At 35.1% G+C, this 13,401-nt stretch overlaps 1 protein-coding gene across 5 annotated transcripts in view; it reads right to left on the minus strand.

Annotated features, from left to right (window-relative positions):
- Positions 1–13,401, minus strand: part of THAP6 (THAP domain containing 6) — a 17,071-nt gene continuing 3,670 nt past the window's right edge. For all 5 annotated transcript variants that reach the window (XM_042936186.1, XM_042936188.1, XM_042936187.1 and 2 more), the window contains 2 exons: positions 8,954–9,079; positions 1–2,699 (listed from right to left, as the gene is read on the minus strand). In XM_042936186.1, coding sequence (XP_042792120.1) covers positions 2,445–2,699; positions 8,954–9,079 — 381 coding nt within the window. In that variant the 3' untranslated portion in view covers positions 1–2,444. The remainder of the gene's footprint in view (positions 2,700–8,953; positions 9,080–13,401) is intronic.

Raw genomic sequence — 13,401 nt, forward strand, 5'->3', positions numbered from 1 at the left:
AATATTTTATTTTTCAAATGTATAATGTATTCTACACTCAATTATGTCTGTAATATTTTACCTTTTTATTAAAACTACATATTTTAATACATTTCATCTTTTCTCAAAGGCTGTGGTATAATTGTGATTATCTTTAGCAACCAAAGTCTATTTCCAGAGATTTAAACTTGATATGGAGAAAAATGCCACGTTAAGTCCTTTGTACCTTATTTGGTGCTGAGGTTGAACTGGGGTATTGGTTTGTTCCAGGATCCAGAGGCTACTCCAAACTTTAAAGCAAAGCGAAACCCTTAGGCTGGTCTCAGCTGCTTGAGGAACCTCTGGATGGGGTCACTGGTTTGCTCTGCACAGGACAGTTTCTCACTGAGCTAGGCTGGAATATCTGGAAGAGAGGACTGAGGTATTTGCTGCATCCAGGCATTTGTTCTGGGTGGCAGGTGGGGAGAACCCTATTTCTTATGTCAGATTCTGTTGGTAATCCTTTCTCTGTAAGAATAAAGAGCAAATGGGTAGCTCCGGGTGCTTGATGATACCAAGATTTTGCTCTCAGTTACTTATCTCTCAGTGATACTAAGACCAATGGCAAAGAAGACAAGGGCTGAGTTCACGGTGAGCAAAAGTGACCGTGACAACCGTGATTGTGGCACAGATTGGGATTGGATTCTTGGAAAGGTCTCCCAGGCTTGAATTCTTCTAAGCAGCCGGTAGAGAGCTTGAATGTAGACATACTGTGTTTGGATCTATCCTACTTTTCTCTATTGTCCACTGACTTTAATTTTTATACTCGGAAATAGTTTCCATCTCTATCATAGTACCTCCATAAAATCTAAGATTGTACCCAAACTTTCCATTAGAATGTCCATTATGAATTCAAAATTAAATAACTAAAATAAATAACGGGTAGCTAATGAGATTTTTTTTTTAGGAAGTAAAAAGATATGACCTCAGTGTTTCTTCTTAGCATAATGCTGACCTCTCAAACGTGGGAAGATTCCAATTCAGAGGAAGGTTTGGAAAGCTACATAAAAATACACATCAACACATAGAATATTCTTGAATACAAAGGAAATTCAAGTGACCATATCCTTGCGGACAATATAACACAAATAAAATTTCCATGAACATTTTAGCACAAACTGCGATTCATTTCTAGTTAACACATGGAAAGAAGCGATACTCAAATTCTAACTACTAGAGCATACACATCTGAATGTGGTTTGAATATGTACACGTGCTTCAAAGTAGAGTTTGGTTTTGAGCTAGCAATTTTTATTCTAATTCACAATTTATGACTCTAAATTTCAGTTGTTTTTAATACGAAATTAGGAAAAAAGCTAAATTTCTGACACTTGGATCAGAAAATAGCTAAGAGTCATTCTTGTGTATATTCAGTAAGAAGCTATTCTAAAGCTGCTGCTTTACTTAGCTATTTCTTTAAATAAAAGCCTTTGGGCAGTAATCTACTCTCCTAATTACAGGAAAATATTCTAACCCTTTCTCCAATTCCTATTACAACTGGAAGAGTCACAATTTTGTAATGATTTCACCAACATTTTGTATTTTAGAAATGCGGCAACATTACTTTCTGTAAAATACAAAGCAACTTTAAAAATACTCGGCTAGTACTAGCATTTAGGTTTTGAAAGGATTCCTTTATAATGAAACAAAATGTTCAGAACAACTGTCAGCAACCAACCATTTAAAAATCAGATTTATGACCCCCCCCTTTTTTTTTGGTTTGCTTTTTCAACCTCTGCTGGTTTATATGAAAGTGCTCCTAGCCAAGAAGACGGAGGAGGAATGATGTACCGTACTGAAAACTGCGACCTCATCAGAGGTCTTCTCAACTTGGCTCTGAACAACTTTAAAAGCCAACAGATCTGTACCATATGCTATTCTCAGGGTCAGTACTATGGGATGCCCTGTAATCTTTTGTTATTATTGATAACAAAAGCACCCTGGATTGGATCCAAGGTGGACATGTGTTATAAATGAATTCTGCTTTATAGTAAAGTACATTTAAAGTATAATTCATTATACTTACCATAAAGTACACACAAGTAAAGGTACTCCTTTGAGCCAAAAATCTGATGCTGTCGAAGCAGTGTCCAATTCCTACTACCATTGTTGAATGAGACTAATTTGACCTCATTTCCTAAGTCCTGTGGAATTTTTTTAAGCTTTTAACATCTTACAATACTGAACTGGCACTAGTTTAGGTCTATAAAAACATAATTGTCACATATCACACAAAAACATGATAACTAGCACAAATTTCTGCAAATCTTTAAAACAAAGTCTTTGAATAACAACTAAATGTATAATGCTACAGAAGACCCAAAGAAGCACTCTAAATGATGGATATTTAATGATGGTAAACAAGAATTATTTTCTAAAAACCTGTACCAATGTTAATTTTAGGTAGAATATAACATGGAATTATTTCATGAAATATAGTCTCTTTCTATGCTCTCCTGACAACACTCCCAACAGAAAGCTTCCAGTCTATTTGCTGTTTCTTGGCTGATGAGACATTCATCTTTTAATTCCCTGATTGTCTTCCTCAATGATTTTTGGAAACGTTTTTCTCGGTCTAAAACATTCCGCAGACTTTTCTTGGTATCCTCTAGCTCGCTGATCACATGATCTAATTTATGCTTAAGTTTCTTTGGACTGTCCATTACACTGTAGCTATGTTCCTAAAAACATAAACACCAAGTTATTAAACTGGAGAGACAAGTAGTTAGATAAAAGTTTTTAGCTAGGCCTCAGCTGTTTCTTACGATGCTTAGGTATCTTTAAGTTGGTGATACTTAGAGGTTTAAACAACACAGGAAGAGGATGGGGGTGGAAGCAGTATTTTGGGTGCCCAGAGACTTCCCCCTTTATCTAAGGCTAGGAATAACATGAGGGGTACAATATCTATTGATGGGAAGCACTGATTATTGGGGTAAGTATTTGCTATGAACATGACACTTGTAATGACTATCCAGCTTTTGTTCCCTAGGCGTGGCGCTGCTAAGTTTAAGTTTTACCTACCCAAAAATCTTATGTTGTTAAACTTACTTTTAACAATTTTATTTTATTTTGATAAATATCTCATTTTAAAGGTGATGACAAAAAAGGCGCACTGGAGCAGGTCCTCAGGTTGAGTGTTTTTATTTAGCGAGGACCTTGGTTTTGGGTTTTTAGAGACAGAATTTAAGCTCTTTCAATATTTATTATGGTTATGTTTAAGTTTGTTGGGTATACTTTTTTTTCAATTGAAAATAGGGAAAGTAACACTAACAGATCTTAAAAAGGCACTATAAAATAATTTTGAAAAGCTGTTACTCACTATTAAAATTAGTAAAGAGAACTTTTGCTTCTAGCCAGTATGACAGAGACTGAATTGATTCCTATCTAAAAAAACCGACATAGGGCCAAAAGACATAAAAAACGTTATGAAGATAACAGAGATCAGGCAGGGAAGGCAGCAATCCTGGAGACATGCAAACTAAGAGGTGAACCCTATGACCGACTGCCCCAGCTTACTGTCTTGGGAGAGTGTGTATGCCTCAGTGCATGGAGGGGAAACCCAGGCAGAGCTTAGTAGATTGAGAAGATTGTGTGAAGCATCCAGGAAGACCAAGAGAGAACTCTGAAGATCCTTAGAGGCTCCCCTTCTAGTATTCAGTGCACACAGGCAGGAAACTGCTCAAGGCTGAAGAAAGAATGACCAGAGAAAACCAGGAGTGCCCTGTGCTCAGATGGCATAGCCACTTTTCCCACCCCTTCCAAATCAGAAAATTTCAAGATTCATGGGGCATTGAGGAGAGCATACAAAAGGGTCTTGCTCCAGCAGTGGAGAACAAATAGCCCTAAACTGAACATTCTCCTAGTCCTGCCTAATAAAACCTGAAATGATCAAACTGTTTCCAAATAATTCTGTGGTACCCCAGAATAAAGCTCAAAAATACAAGACACAGAAATATCTAGCATCCAGCAAAGTAAAATTCACAATGTGTGGCACACAACATCTACCATACTTTGCATCTAGTATGCAAAGAAGTAGGACAACATGAACCATAAACCAGTCAATGGAAAATAATCAAGAATTTATACAAAAGATGGAATTACCAGATAAAAGAATTAAGGTTATTAAAATAATATTCTATATGTTCAAGAAGTTAGGGAGAGAACTAAAGATATAAAAAAGAATCAAACAGAACACCTAGAGGTAAAATTTACAACGTGTTGAGGTGAAAAATACATTGGGGGGAATAGCATATTAGTGAAAGTGAAGATACAGCAATATGAACCATCCAGAACAGACTACAGAGAGAAAAGGGAGTATTGAAAAACAAACCCAGAAAAAAACAAAAAATTAGCAGAGCATCAGTGAGTGGTAGCATGACTCAGCTAGCCTAATATACATGTAATCAGGATCCGTGAAGCAATGGAAAGAAAAGTTGAGGTAGAATGAAATATCTGAAGACTCCATGAGTCTTCAAAATCTTTCCAAATTTGATGAAAACTATAAACCCACTGATAAAGAAGCTCAAAAATCCCAAGCATGAGAAATATGAAAACTGAACTATATATATCATAATTGAATTATTCAAACCACTGGGAAAGAAAAATTCTTAAAAGCCAAAAAAAAAAAAAAAAAAAAAAAAAAGACATGTTAGAGGATACAGAATGTATAGAGGATATAGATGACAGATTTTTCATTAGAAACGCAGCCTATGAGAATACAGTGGAACAACATCTCTGAAGAACTAAAAACAAATAAAAAAATCTCCAAAACTATCAATCTAGGATTTGATACCCAATGAAAAAATCTTTCAAACACAAAGACTAAATAATGACTTCTTTCAGAAATATAAAAGCTGAAAGAATTCATCCCCAGCAAAGCTGCTTTATAAGAAATGTTAAAATGCTTCAGACAGAATGATGCCAGATGGAAATATGGACTTATGCAAAGGAATGAAAAACCCTGGCAATGGCCACTACACAGGTAATGTATACAGATTTTTTCTTATTATTTATATCTCTTTAAAAGATAATTTATTGTTAAAAAATAGATAATTTATTGTTAAAAAACAAAGAACAAATGGAACACGTAGGAAACCAAACAGGATCAATACACTAAGTGTAAATGGTCTAAATAACCCATTTAAAAGGCTGAAATGACCAGATAAGATTAAAAAATCAAGACCCAACAGTATAAGCTCCCTAAAAAAAACATGTACTTCAAAAAGTCCCAAATAGGTTTAAAGTAAAAGAGTAGAAAAAGATACAGATCTTCCTCCACTTATGATGGGTCTCACAAGACCTATTTTATAATAAAGTATTGAATATCTCATGTCATTTATTGAATACTGTATTGGAAGTGAAAAATACAATGGTTGTATGGGCATAGAATGGTTGCAAGTGTGTTGGTTGTTCACCCTTGTGACTGCATGGCTGACTGGGAGCTGTGGCTTGCTGCTACTGTCCAGCATCACAAAAGAGTATAGTACTCCATATCGCTGGCCCAGGAAAAGACGAAAATTAGAAACTTAAAATATGGCTTCTACTGAATGCCTTATTCATTTTGCACTATTGGAAAGCTGAAAAATCATGATTTGAATCATCATAAGTTGGGGGCCATCTGTACACCCATATAACACTAAAGAAAAAGGAAACTAGAGTGGGTATACTGCTATCAGAAAAATAGATTTCAGACTAAAGAACATTACCAGGGAAGGTCATTTCCTAATAATAAAGGGGTTAAATTAACAAGACAAAACAATCCTAGATATTAGCACTCAATCACAGTGCTGCAAAATGTAATGAGTAAAAACTGACAACTTCAAGGAGAATTAGACAAATACATAGTTACACCAGAAAATTAAACTCCTCTCTCAATAACAGACAGAACAAGTAGACAGAAATTTAGTAAGGATAAAATCTTGAACAACAGTCTTGATATTTCTAAAACATTCTAGGTAACATCAGCAGAATGCACATTCTTTGCAAATGCACACAGAACATTTGGCAAGACAGGCTATATTAGAGACTATAAATCTCAATAAATTTAAAAACATCTCAAGCAATTTCAAGCCATACAATGTATATTCTCTGACTACCACAGAATTAAATTAGACACATTAATAGAAAGACATCTGGAAAATTCCCCAGTATTTGGAAACTACATGGCATACACACACTTCTAAATAACTCATGGGTCAAAGAACAAATAACAATGGAATTTGAAAGTTTTCTGAACTAAATGAAAATGAAAACATTTATGGAGTGTTGCTAAAGCAATACCTAGGGAGAAATTAATACCACTAAATGCCTACATTATAAAGGAATGTCTCAAGTCAATGACCTTAGCTTTCATTTTAAGAAACTAGAAAAAGAGCAAATTTTACTGGAATAAAAAGAAAAAGCAAATAGTAAAGATGAATGGAATCACTGAGGTAGAAAACAAAAACAAAAAAAGTGAGAAAATCAATGGAAGCTAGTTAACAAGATCAATAAAATTGACAAATCTCTAGGTAGACTGATCAGCAATAAAAAAGAACAGAAACAAATTGCCAATATCAGAAATGGGAGAGATGATATCATTACAAATTCTACATATATTAAAAAGGACAGTAAGCCAATATTATGAACAATTTTAAGCTGTTAAACTTGACAACTGAGATAAAATGGGACAAATCCCTTGGAAGATACAAGCTACCAAAAAAAAACCTTACCTACAAAATCACACACCCTGATAGTTTAACTGGAGTATTCTACCAAATACTTATGGAAGAAATAACATCAAATCTATACAAACTCTTTCAGAAAATCAAAAAAGGAGGCAATATTTTCCAACTTTTTCATTAAGGTCAGCATTATTCTGATTCTAAACCAGACAAAAATATTACAAGGAAAGAAAACTACAGGTCAATAGCCCTACTGAACATACAAGAAAAGATTCTACACAAAATTTTAATAAATCCAATTCAACAATATATAAGAGGATAACACACCATGAAGAAGTTGAGTTTATTCTGAGGTTGGTTTAATATTCAAACATCAATTGATATAACTAATCATTTTTCCCAAACTAAAAAAGAAAAACCATAGAAAACCTCAATAGACACAGAAAAAGTGTTTGACAAAACTAACATTCATTTCTGATAAAAAACTTTCAGCAAACTAGGAACAGAAAGGCACTTCCTCAACCTGATAAAAGCATTTATGAAAAACCTACAGTTAACATCATATTCAGTGGTGAAAGACTGAATGTCTTCTTCCTAAAATCAGGAGCAAAGCATGGAGATCAGCTCTCAGTGTTCTCTATTCAGCAAAGCCCTGGAGGTTCAAAGCAGTCCAATAAATATTGCAGGAAAGAAATGAGGCATCCATATTAGAAAGGAAAAATTAAAACTATCTTTAATGACAGACAACATGATTATGTAGAAAATATAACAGCCTTTACAAAAAAGCATAATTAATATATGAGTTTACAAGTTTGCCAAGTACAAAATCAGCATACAAAAATCAACTTCCATATACTATCAGTAAGCCAAACAAAACAACACCATTTGTAATAGCATCCAAACACATATAATACTTAGGGATAAATCTGACAAAATGAAAGACCTATACACTGAAAACTACAAAACATTGTTGAGAGAAGTTAAAGACCTGAATAAATGCAGAGATATAATGAGTTCACAGGTTCAAAGACTTAAAACAGTTTCATTAAGATGTCAATTCTTCTCAAATGAATCTGTACATACAACACAACCCAGCTAAAATTCCAGTAGGCATTTTTGCAGAAATTGTTACAAAATGATTCTAGGGGCACCTGGGTGGCTCAGTCAGTTAAGCGGCTGACTGATCTTGATCATGACTGGTCATGATCTTGCAGTTCATGAGTTCAAGCCCTGTGTCGGGCTCTGTGCTGAAAGCTCAGAGCCTGGAGCCTGCTTCGGATTCTGTGTCTGCCTCTCTCTCTCTGCCCCTCCCCTGCTTGCACTCTGTCTTTCTCAAAAATAAATAAACATTAAAAAAAGAAAAGATTCTAAAAATTCATATGAAAATGCAAAAGATCTAGAATATTCAAAACAACTTTGAAAATTAACAAAGTTGGAAGACAAACACTGCCCTATTTCAAGTATTACTATGAAGCGATGGTAATCAAGAAAGTAAAACAGACCTGGATTCTAGGTGTGGCTCTAATATGAGTATGCAATGAGATGAATAAATAATGCAAGCTTGAAAACTCTGTATGTATGACTGTTCTTTAAGAAAACCTAAAGATGTGACTATATTTTTTATTAGATGTTTCCATGTAGAAAATATAGTACTCAAAGGGATTATTGCATTTTCTTGGTAAAAAATAGCTCTATGAAAGCACTCTTTGAACTAAATATGCAACCAAAGGATTAACTACCTGTATATTAGTATCCCATATATAAAAATTATAATGGCCCTGGAAAACACTATTTTTGGGCATTTTATATATTTCTATAACATATATATACACAAATACATATACACATATATACATGTACGTACATATAATTATGTATACGTAATATATAACATAATATATAATCTATATAATTATGTATATATAATATATAACGTAATACATATATAATAAATATATAACATATATATATTAATGTCAGGGCACCTGGGTGGCATAGTTAGTTAAGCTTAGGTCATGATCTCATGGTTTGTGGGGCTGAGCCCCACTTCTAGCTCCACACTGACAGCATGGCATCTGCTTGGGATTCTCTCCCTCCCTCTCTCTGCCCCTCCCCTGTTCATGCACGTGTACGTGCCCACTTGGGTAGGCTCTCTCTCAAAATAAGTAAACTTAAAAAAACCCTCAAACGCCTAAACCTCTAGTTTAATCCTAATTGAGAAGACGTATTACCTTAAAAATATCAACATTAGTTCAGTAAGTAATTTTACTTACAAAAGTGAACTGAGATTGGAATTCTTCAGTACATGAGGAAGCACCAACAAGCTGGTGATTGTGGTTTGTGACTGGAAGGGTTTTGAGGGTGAAGTTTTTTCTAGAATGAAGTTTTTCTTTTTTCCCCTGTTAAGAAGAGTTAATAAAAATCATTGTAGATACTTCTGTCCTTTCTTACATTTTTATTCCTTCTATACTTTGTGTAGTGGAATTAATATTTCTTTTCATGAAATTGCTTTAAAAACTCGGTAAATTTTAAATTTCTCTGAGATTAAAGGAACTTCCTGAAAATAACTCTGACGTTCATCTAGAAACACAAATTTTCCTAAAAAAAAAAAGAGAGCGGTATTGAGAAAGAATACGTTCTACCACTTGTTAAAGATATATTACCCAATAACAACAGTTAAAATAGTGTGCTACTCTCCTAAGATGAGACAGAAAAATCTGTAAATAGATCAAGTGTATAAAAGGTGTTAGGATAAAAAATGGCATTCTAAATAAGTGGAAAAAGGCTATAAATCAGGTAAAAATGAATTAATAAAAATAGTTACATCCTTTATATATAATAAATCATGATGAAAGTTTAGTACTGAAAATTTATGTACAAATGAAAACCCTTAGGAACTAGAAAAAATCAGGGAATATTTATATAATCTTAAGGTGGGGAAGGCTAAAGTCAGACAATTCAATAAAAAATATACAACATACTATTTAAAAAAGAAGTCTGAACTTCAAACAAAACAAAAAATACCAAACCAATGTGATAATTAAACTAAAGACAAATGACAAAAAGTAACTATAACACATGGGGCACCTGGGTGGCTCAGTCGGTTAAGTGTCTGACCAGCTCAGGTCATGATCTTGTGGTTCGTGAGTTCAAGCCCTGCATCAGGCTCTGTGCTAATGGTTCAGAGCCCGGAGCCTGCTTTGGATTTGTGTCTCCCTCTCTCTGCCCCTCCCCTGCTCACACACACTTTCTCTCTCAAAAACAAACATTAAAAAATAAATAAAATTATAAAAAAAAAGTAACTGCAACACAGATGGCAGTTAAATGATTCGTATCTTCAATGTACAGTGTTTTTACATGTAGTTTAAAAAAGATGAGGGGCGCCTGGGTGGCTCGGTCGGTTAAGCGTCCGACTTCGGCTCAGGTCATGATCTCACGGTCCGTGGGTTCGAGCCCTGCGTCGGGCTATGAGCTGACAGCTCAGAGCCTGGAGCCTGTTTCAGATTCTGTGTCTCCCTCTCTCTGTGACCCTCCCCCGTTCATGCTCTGTCTCTCTCTGTCTCAAAAATAAATAAACGTTAAAAAAATTAAAAAAAAAAAAAAAAGATGAAAATAGCAGAGGACCCAAATAAGTAACTCACAAAAAATACAAACGTCTAATAAACATATGGAAAAATGTGGAGACTCACCAATATTCAAAAATAAAACAATGAAATACCACTTTTGCCTATCAATTTTAACAAAGGTTTAAAAACACAACTTACACTGAGGATTAGGGTGGATGGACACTTTCATGCATAGCTACTGGGAAGAAGATTGGTACAAGCTTTCTGGTGGGGCTTTGGGGATCTGATTCAAAAGCAAAGGCTTTAAAAACGTGTATAATCTTTGATCTAACAATTTTATTTCCAGGAATTTGGTTTGAGGAAATAAGGATAAGTACAAAGATTTGGCTAGAATTATGTTCATCACAGTGTTAATTTAAAATAGTAAAAGATGATAACCTATATACAATAGTGATTGGGTTACATAAACCACTGTTCGTACATAAAATCAATTGCTACATGGTCACTAAAATGTTCCATAAAACCAATACCACCAGGTACTGACAAGGATATAGAACCAGAGGAACACTTACATGCAGATGGTGAGACTACAAATTGGCAAAACCACTTTGGAAAAACTACAGCAGTATCAGCTCAAGCTGAACACACACATCCCTAGGACCCAGTAGTTCCACTTTTAAGAGAACTGTACATATACTCTGCAGAAATGTGAACCTAAGTGCACCAAAAGACATGGACAAAAACATTCATAGTTGCACCATTCATAATAGCTCCAAAGTGAAAACAACCTAAATGTCTGTCAACAGTAGAATGGTGAAAGTTTATTTAAACAATAGAATACTATATTGCAGAGAAAATGAATGGACTATTATCACATACTACAACATGGATGAATCACACAAACAAAATGCTGAGCTAAACAAGTTCAGAGTACATACTGTCTGAGTTCATTTATATAACTGATGGTGACAAAAGTCAGGATAGTAGTTACCTTTGGGGCTGTAGTGACTGCCAAAGAGTATGAAGAGGTTTCTGGGTGCTGATACTATTTTATATCTTGGTATGAAGAGAGTTACATGAGTATATTCACTTTATGACAACTTATTGCTCAGTACGCTTACGATGTGTGCGCTTTTCCATATAGATACTATATTTCAGTAAATTTAGTTTATTTATTTTTTTTAATTTTTTTTATTTTTAACGTTTATTTATTTTTGAGACAGAGAGAGACAGACCATGAATGGGGGAGGGTCAGAGAGAGAGGGAGACACAGAATCAGAAGCAGGCTCCAGGCTCTGAGCTGTCAGCACAGAGCCCGACGTGGGGCTCGAACTCACGGACCGTGAGATCATGACCTGAGCCGAAATCGGACGCTTAACCAACCAAGCCACCCAGGTGCCCCACAGTAAATTTAGTTTAAAAAATTTATGTTCTACACAGGTTTCTCTTAAAAATATGATCCATAGATCTGCAAGACAATTGTGTGGGGTGCCTGTTAAAAAATGCAGCCTTCTTAGGGGCTCCTGGATGGCTCAGTTGTTTAAGCATCCAACTCTTGATTTTGGCTCAGTGTATGATCATGTGGTTAGTGAGTTCGAGCCCCGCATTGGGTACCACACTGACAATGTGGAACCTGCTTGGGATTCTCTTGTCTCTCTCTCTCCCTCTCTGCCCTTTCCCCGCTTGTGCTTTCTCTGTGTCTCAAAATAAACTTAAAAAAAAAGTGCAGGTTTCTGGACTCCAGCACAAACTCAGTGAGTCAAATTCTCTGGGCCACATGATTCTCCATTTTAAACAAGCTCCCTGGATAATTCTTACATAGGCTAAAGTTTGAGAGCCATTGTTGTGGAAAAATATTTAGCATCATGGAAAGTAGTAGTTAACAGTGGACTCTAGGAGCACCTGGGTGGCTTCAGTCAGTTAAGAGTCTGACTCTTGATTTTGGTTCAGGTTGTGATCTTCTCCTAGTCGTGGGATTGAGCCCTACATCGGGCTCTGTGCTGGGCATGGCACCTACTTAAGATTCTCTCTCTCTCCCTCTGTCCCTCCCCTTGCTCATGCACTCTCTCTCTAAAAAACAAAACAAAAACGAAAACAAAAAACAGTGGACTCTGAAGCCAAAATGCCTGGGCTCAAATCCAGCCTCTGCCATTGAACAGCTGTGTGACAACGAGGAAGATATTCCAGCTCTCTGGACCTAGGTGTCCTCAAGTAGTAAAATGAGAATAACAATAGTATTTTTTTCACGTGGGTGTTATGAGGATTAAATGAGTTTATATGCAAAGTGCCCAGAATAGTGCCTGGCACATAGTAAACACTATATAAATGTTGAGATGAAATGAATGGGGAGGGTGGAAGGGAATGAGATGGAAGCAAATTAAGAAAAGGATATACAGGTGATCCGTGAACAATGCAGGGTTAGGGACACCAACCTCCCTGCACAGTTGAAAATCTGTGTATAACTTTTGACTCTCCCAAAACTTAACTGCCAATAGCCTAATGTTTGTTGATTGGAAGCCTTACCGTTAACACAGCTGATTAACACATATTTTGTACATGTATTATATACCATATTCTTACAATAAACTAGAGAAAATATTATTAAAATCCTAAGGAAGAGAAAATACATTTAAAGTACTGTGCTGTATATTTATTAAAAAATATCTGTATATAAGTAGACCCATGCATTCAAATTCTGTTTTCAAGGATCAAATGTACAGTGTAATTATAATTTTGTAAGAATATATAAATATAGGTGAATATATATACAAACATACACATACAAATGATTGGAAAAATACACATTGAAGTGTTAAAAGTATTATCTCTGGATTATGTGATTATTGATAATTTTTATTTTCTTTTTGCTTGTGTCATCTAATTTCCTATAATGAAAAATTTCTTTTGTTATAGGATAGAGTTTTTGAAAGTTAGTAACTTATGGTTTGATTTTATTATGCCCACATTTCTTAAGGTTCTCAACATTAATGCTGGATGAGACCTTGCTATAAGGAAAGAAATCCTTTATAACCAATTGCACAAGATATTATAAATTTATTAACATGGGAGAGAGTGAGGCAGTCTCTACTTGCTCACTCAGGCACTGGAAAATGACCAAGACCATCTCGAAGCAGGTACACTTCCAGATTACATAT

Source organism: Panthera leo, chromosome B1, assembly GCF_018350215.1.
Source record: "Panthera leo isolate Ple1 chromosome B1, P.leo_Ple1_pat1.1, whole genome shotgun sequence".
NCBI lineage: Eukaryota > Metazoa > Chordata > Mammalia > Carnivora > Felidae > Panthera > Panthera leo.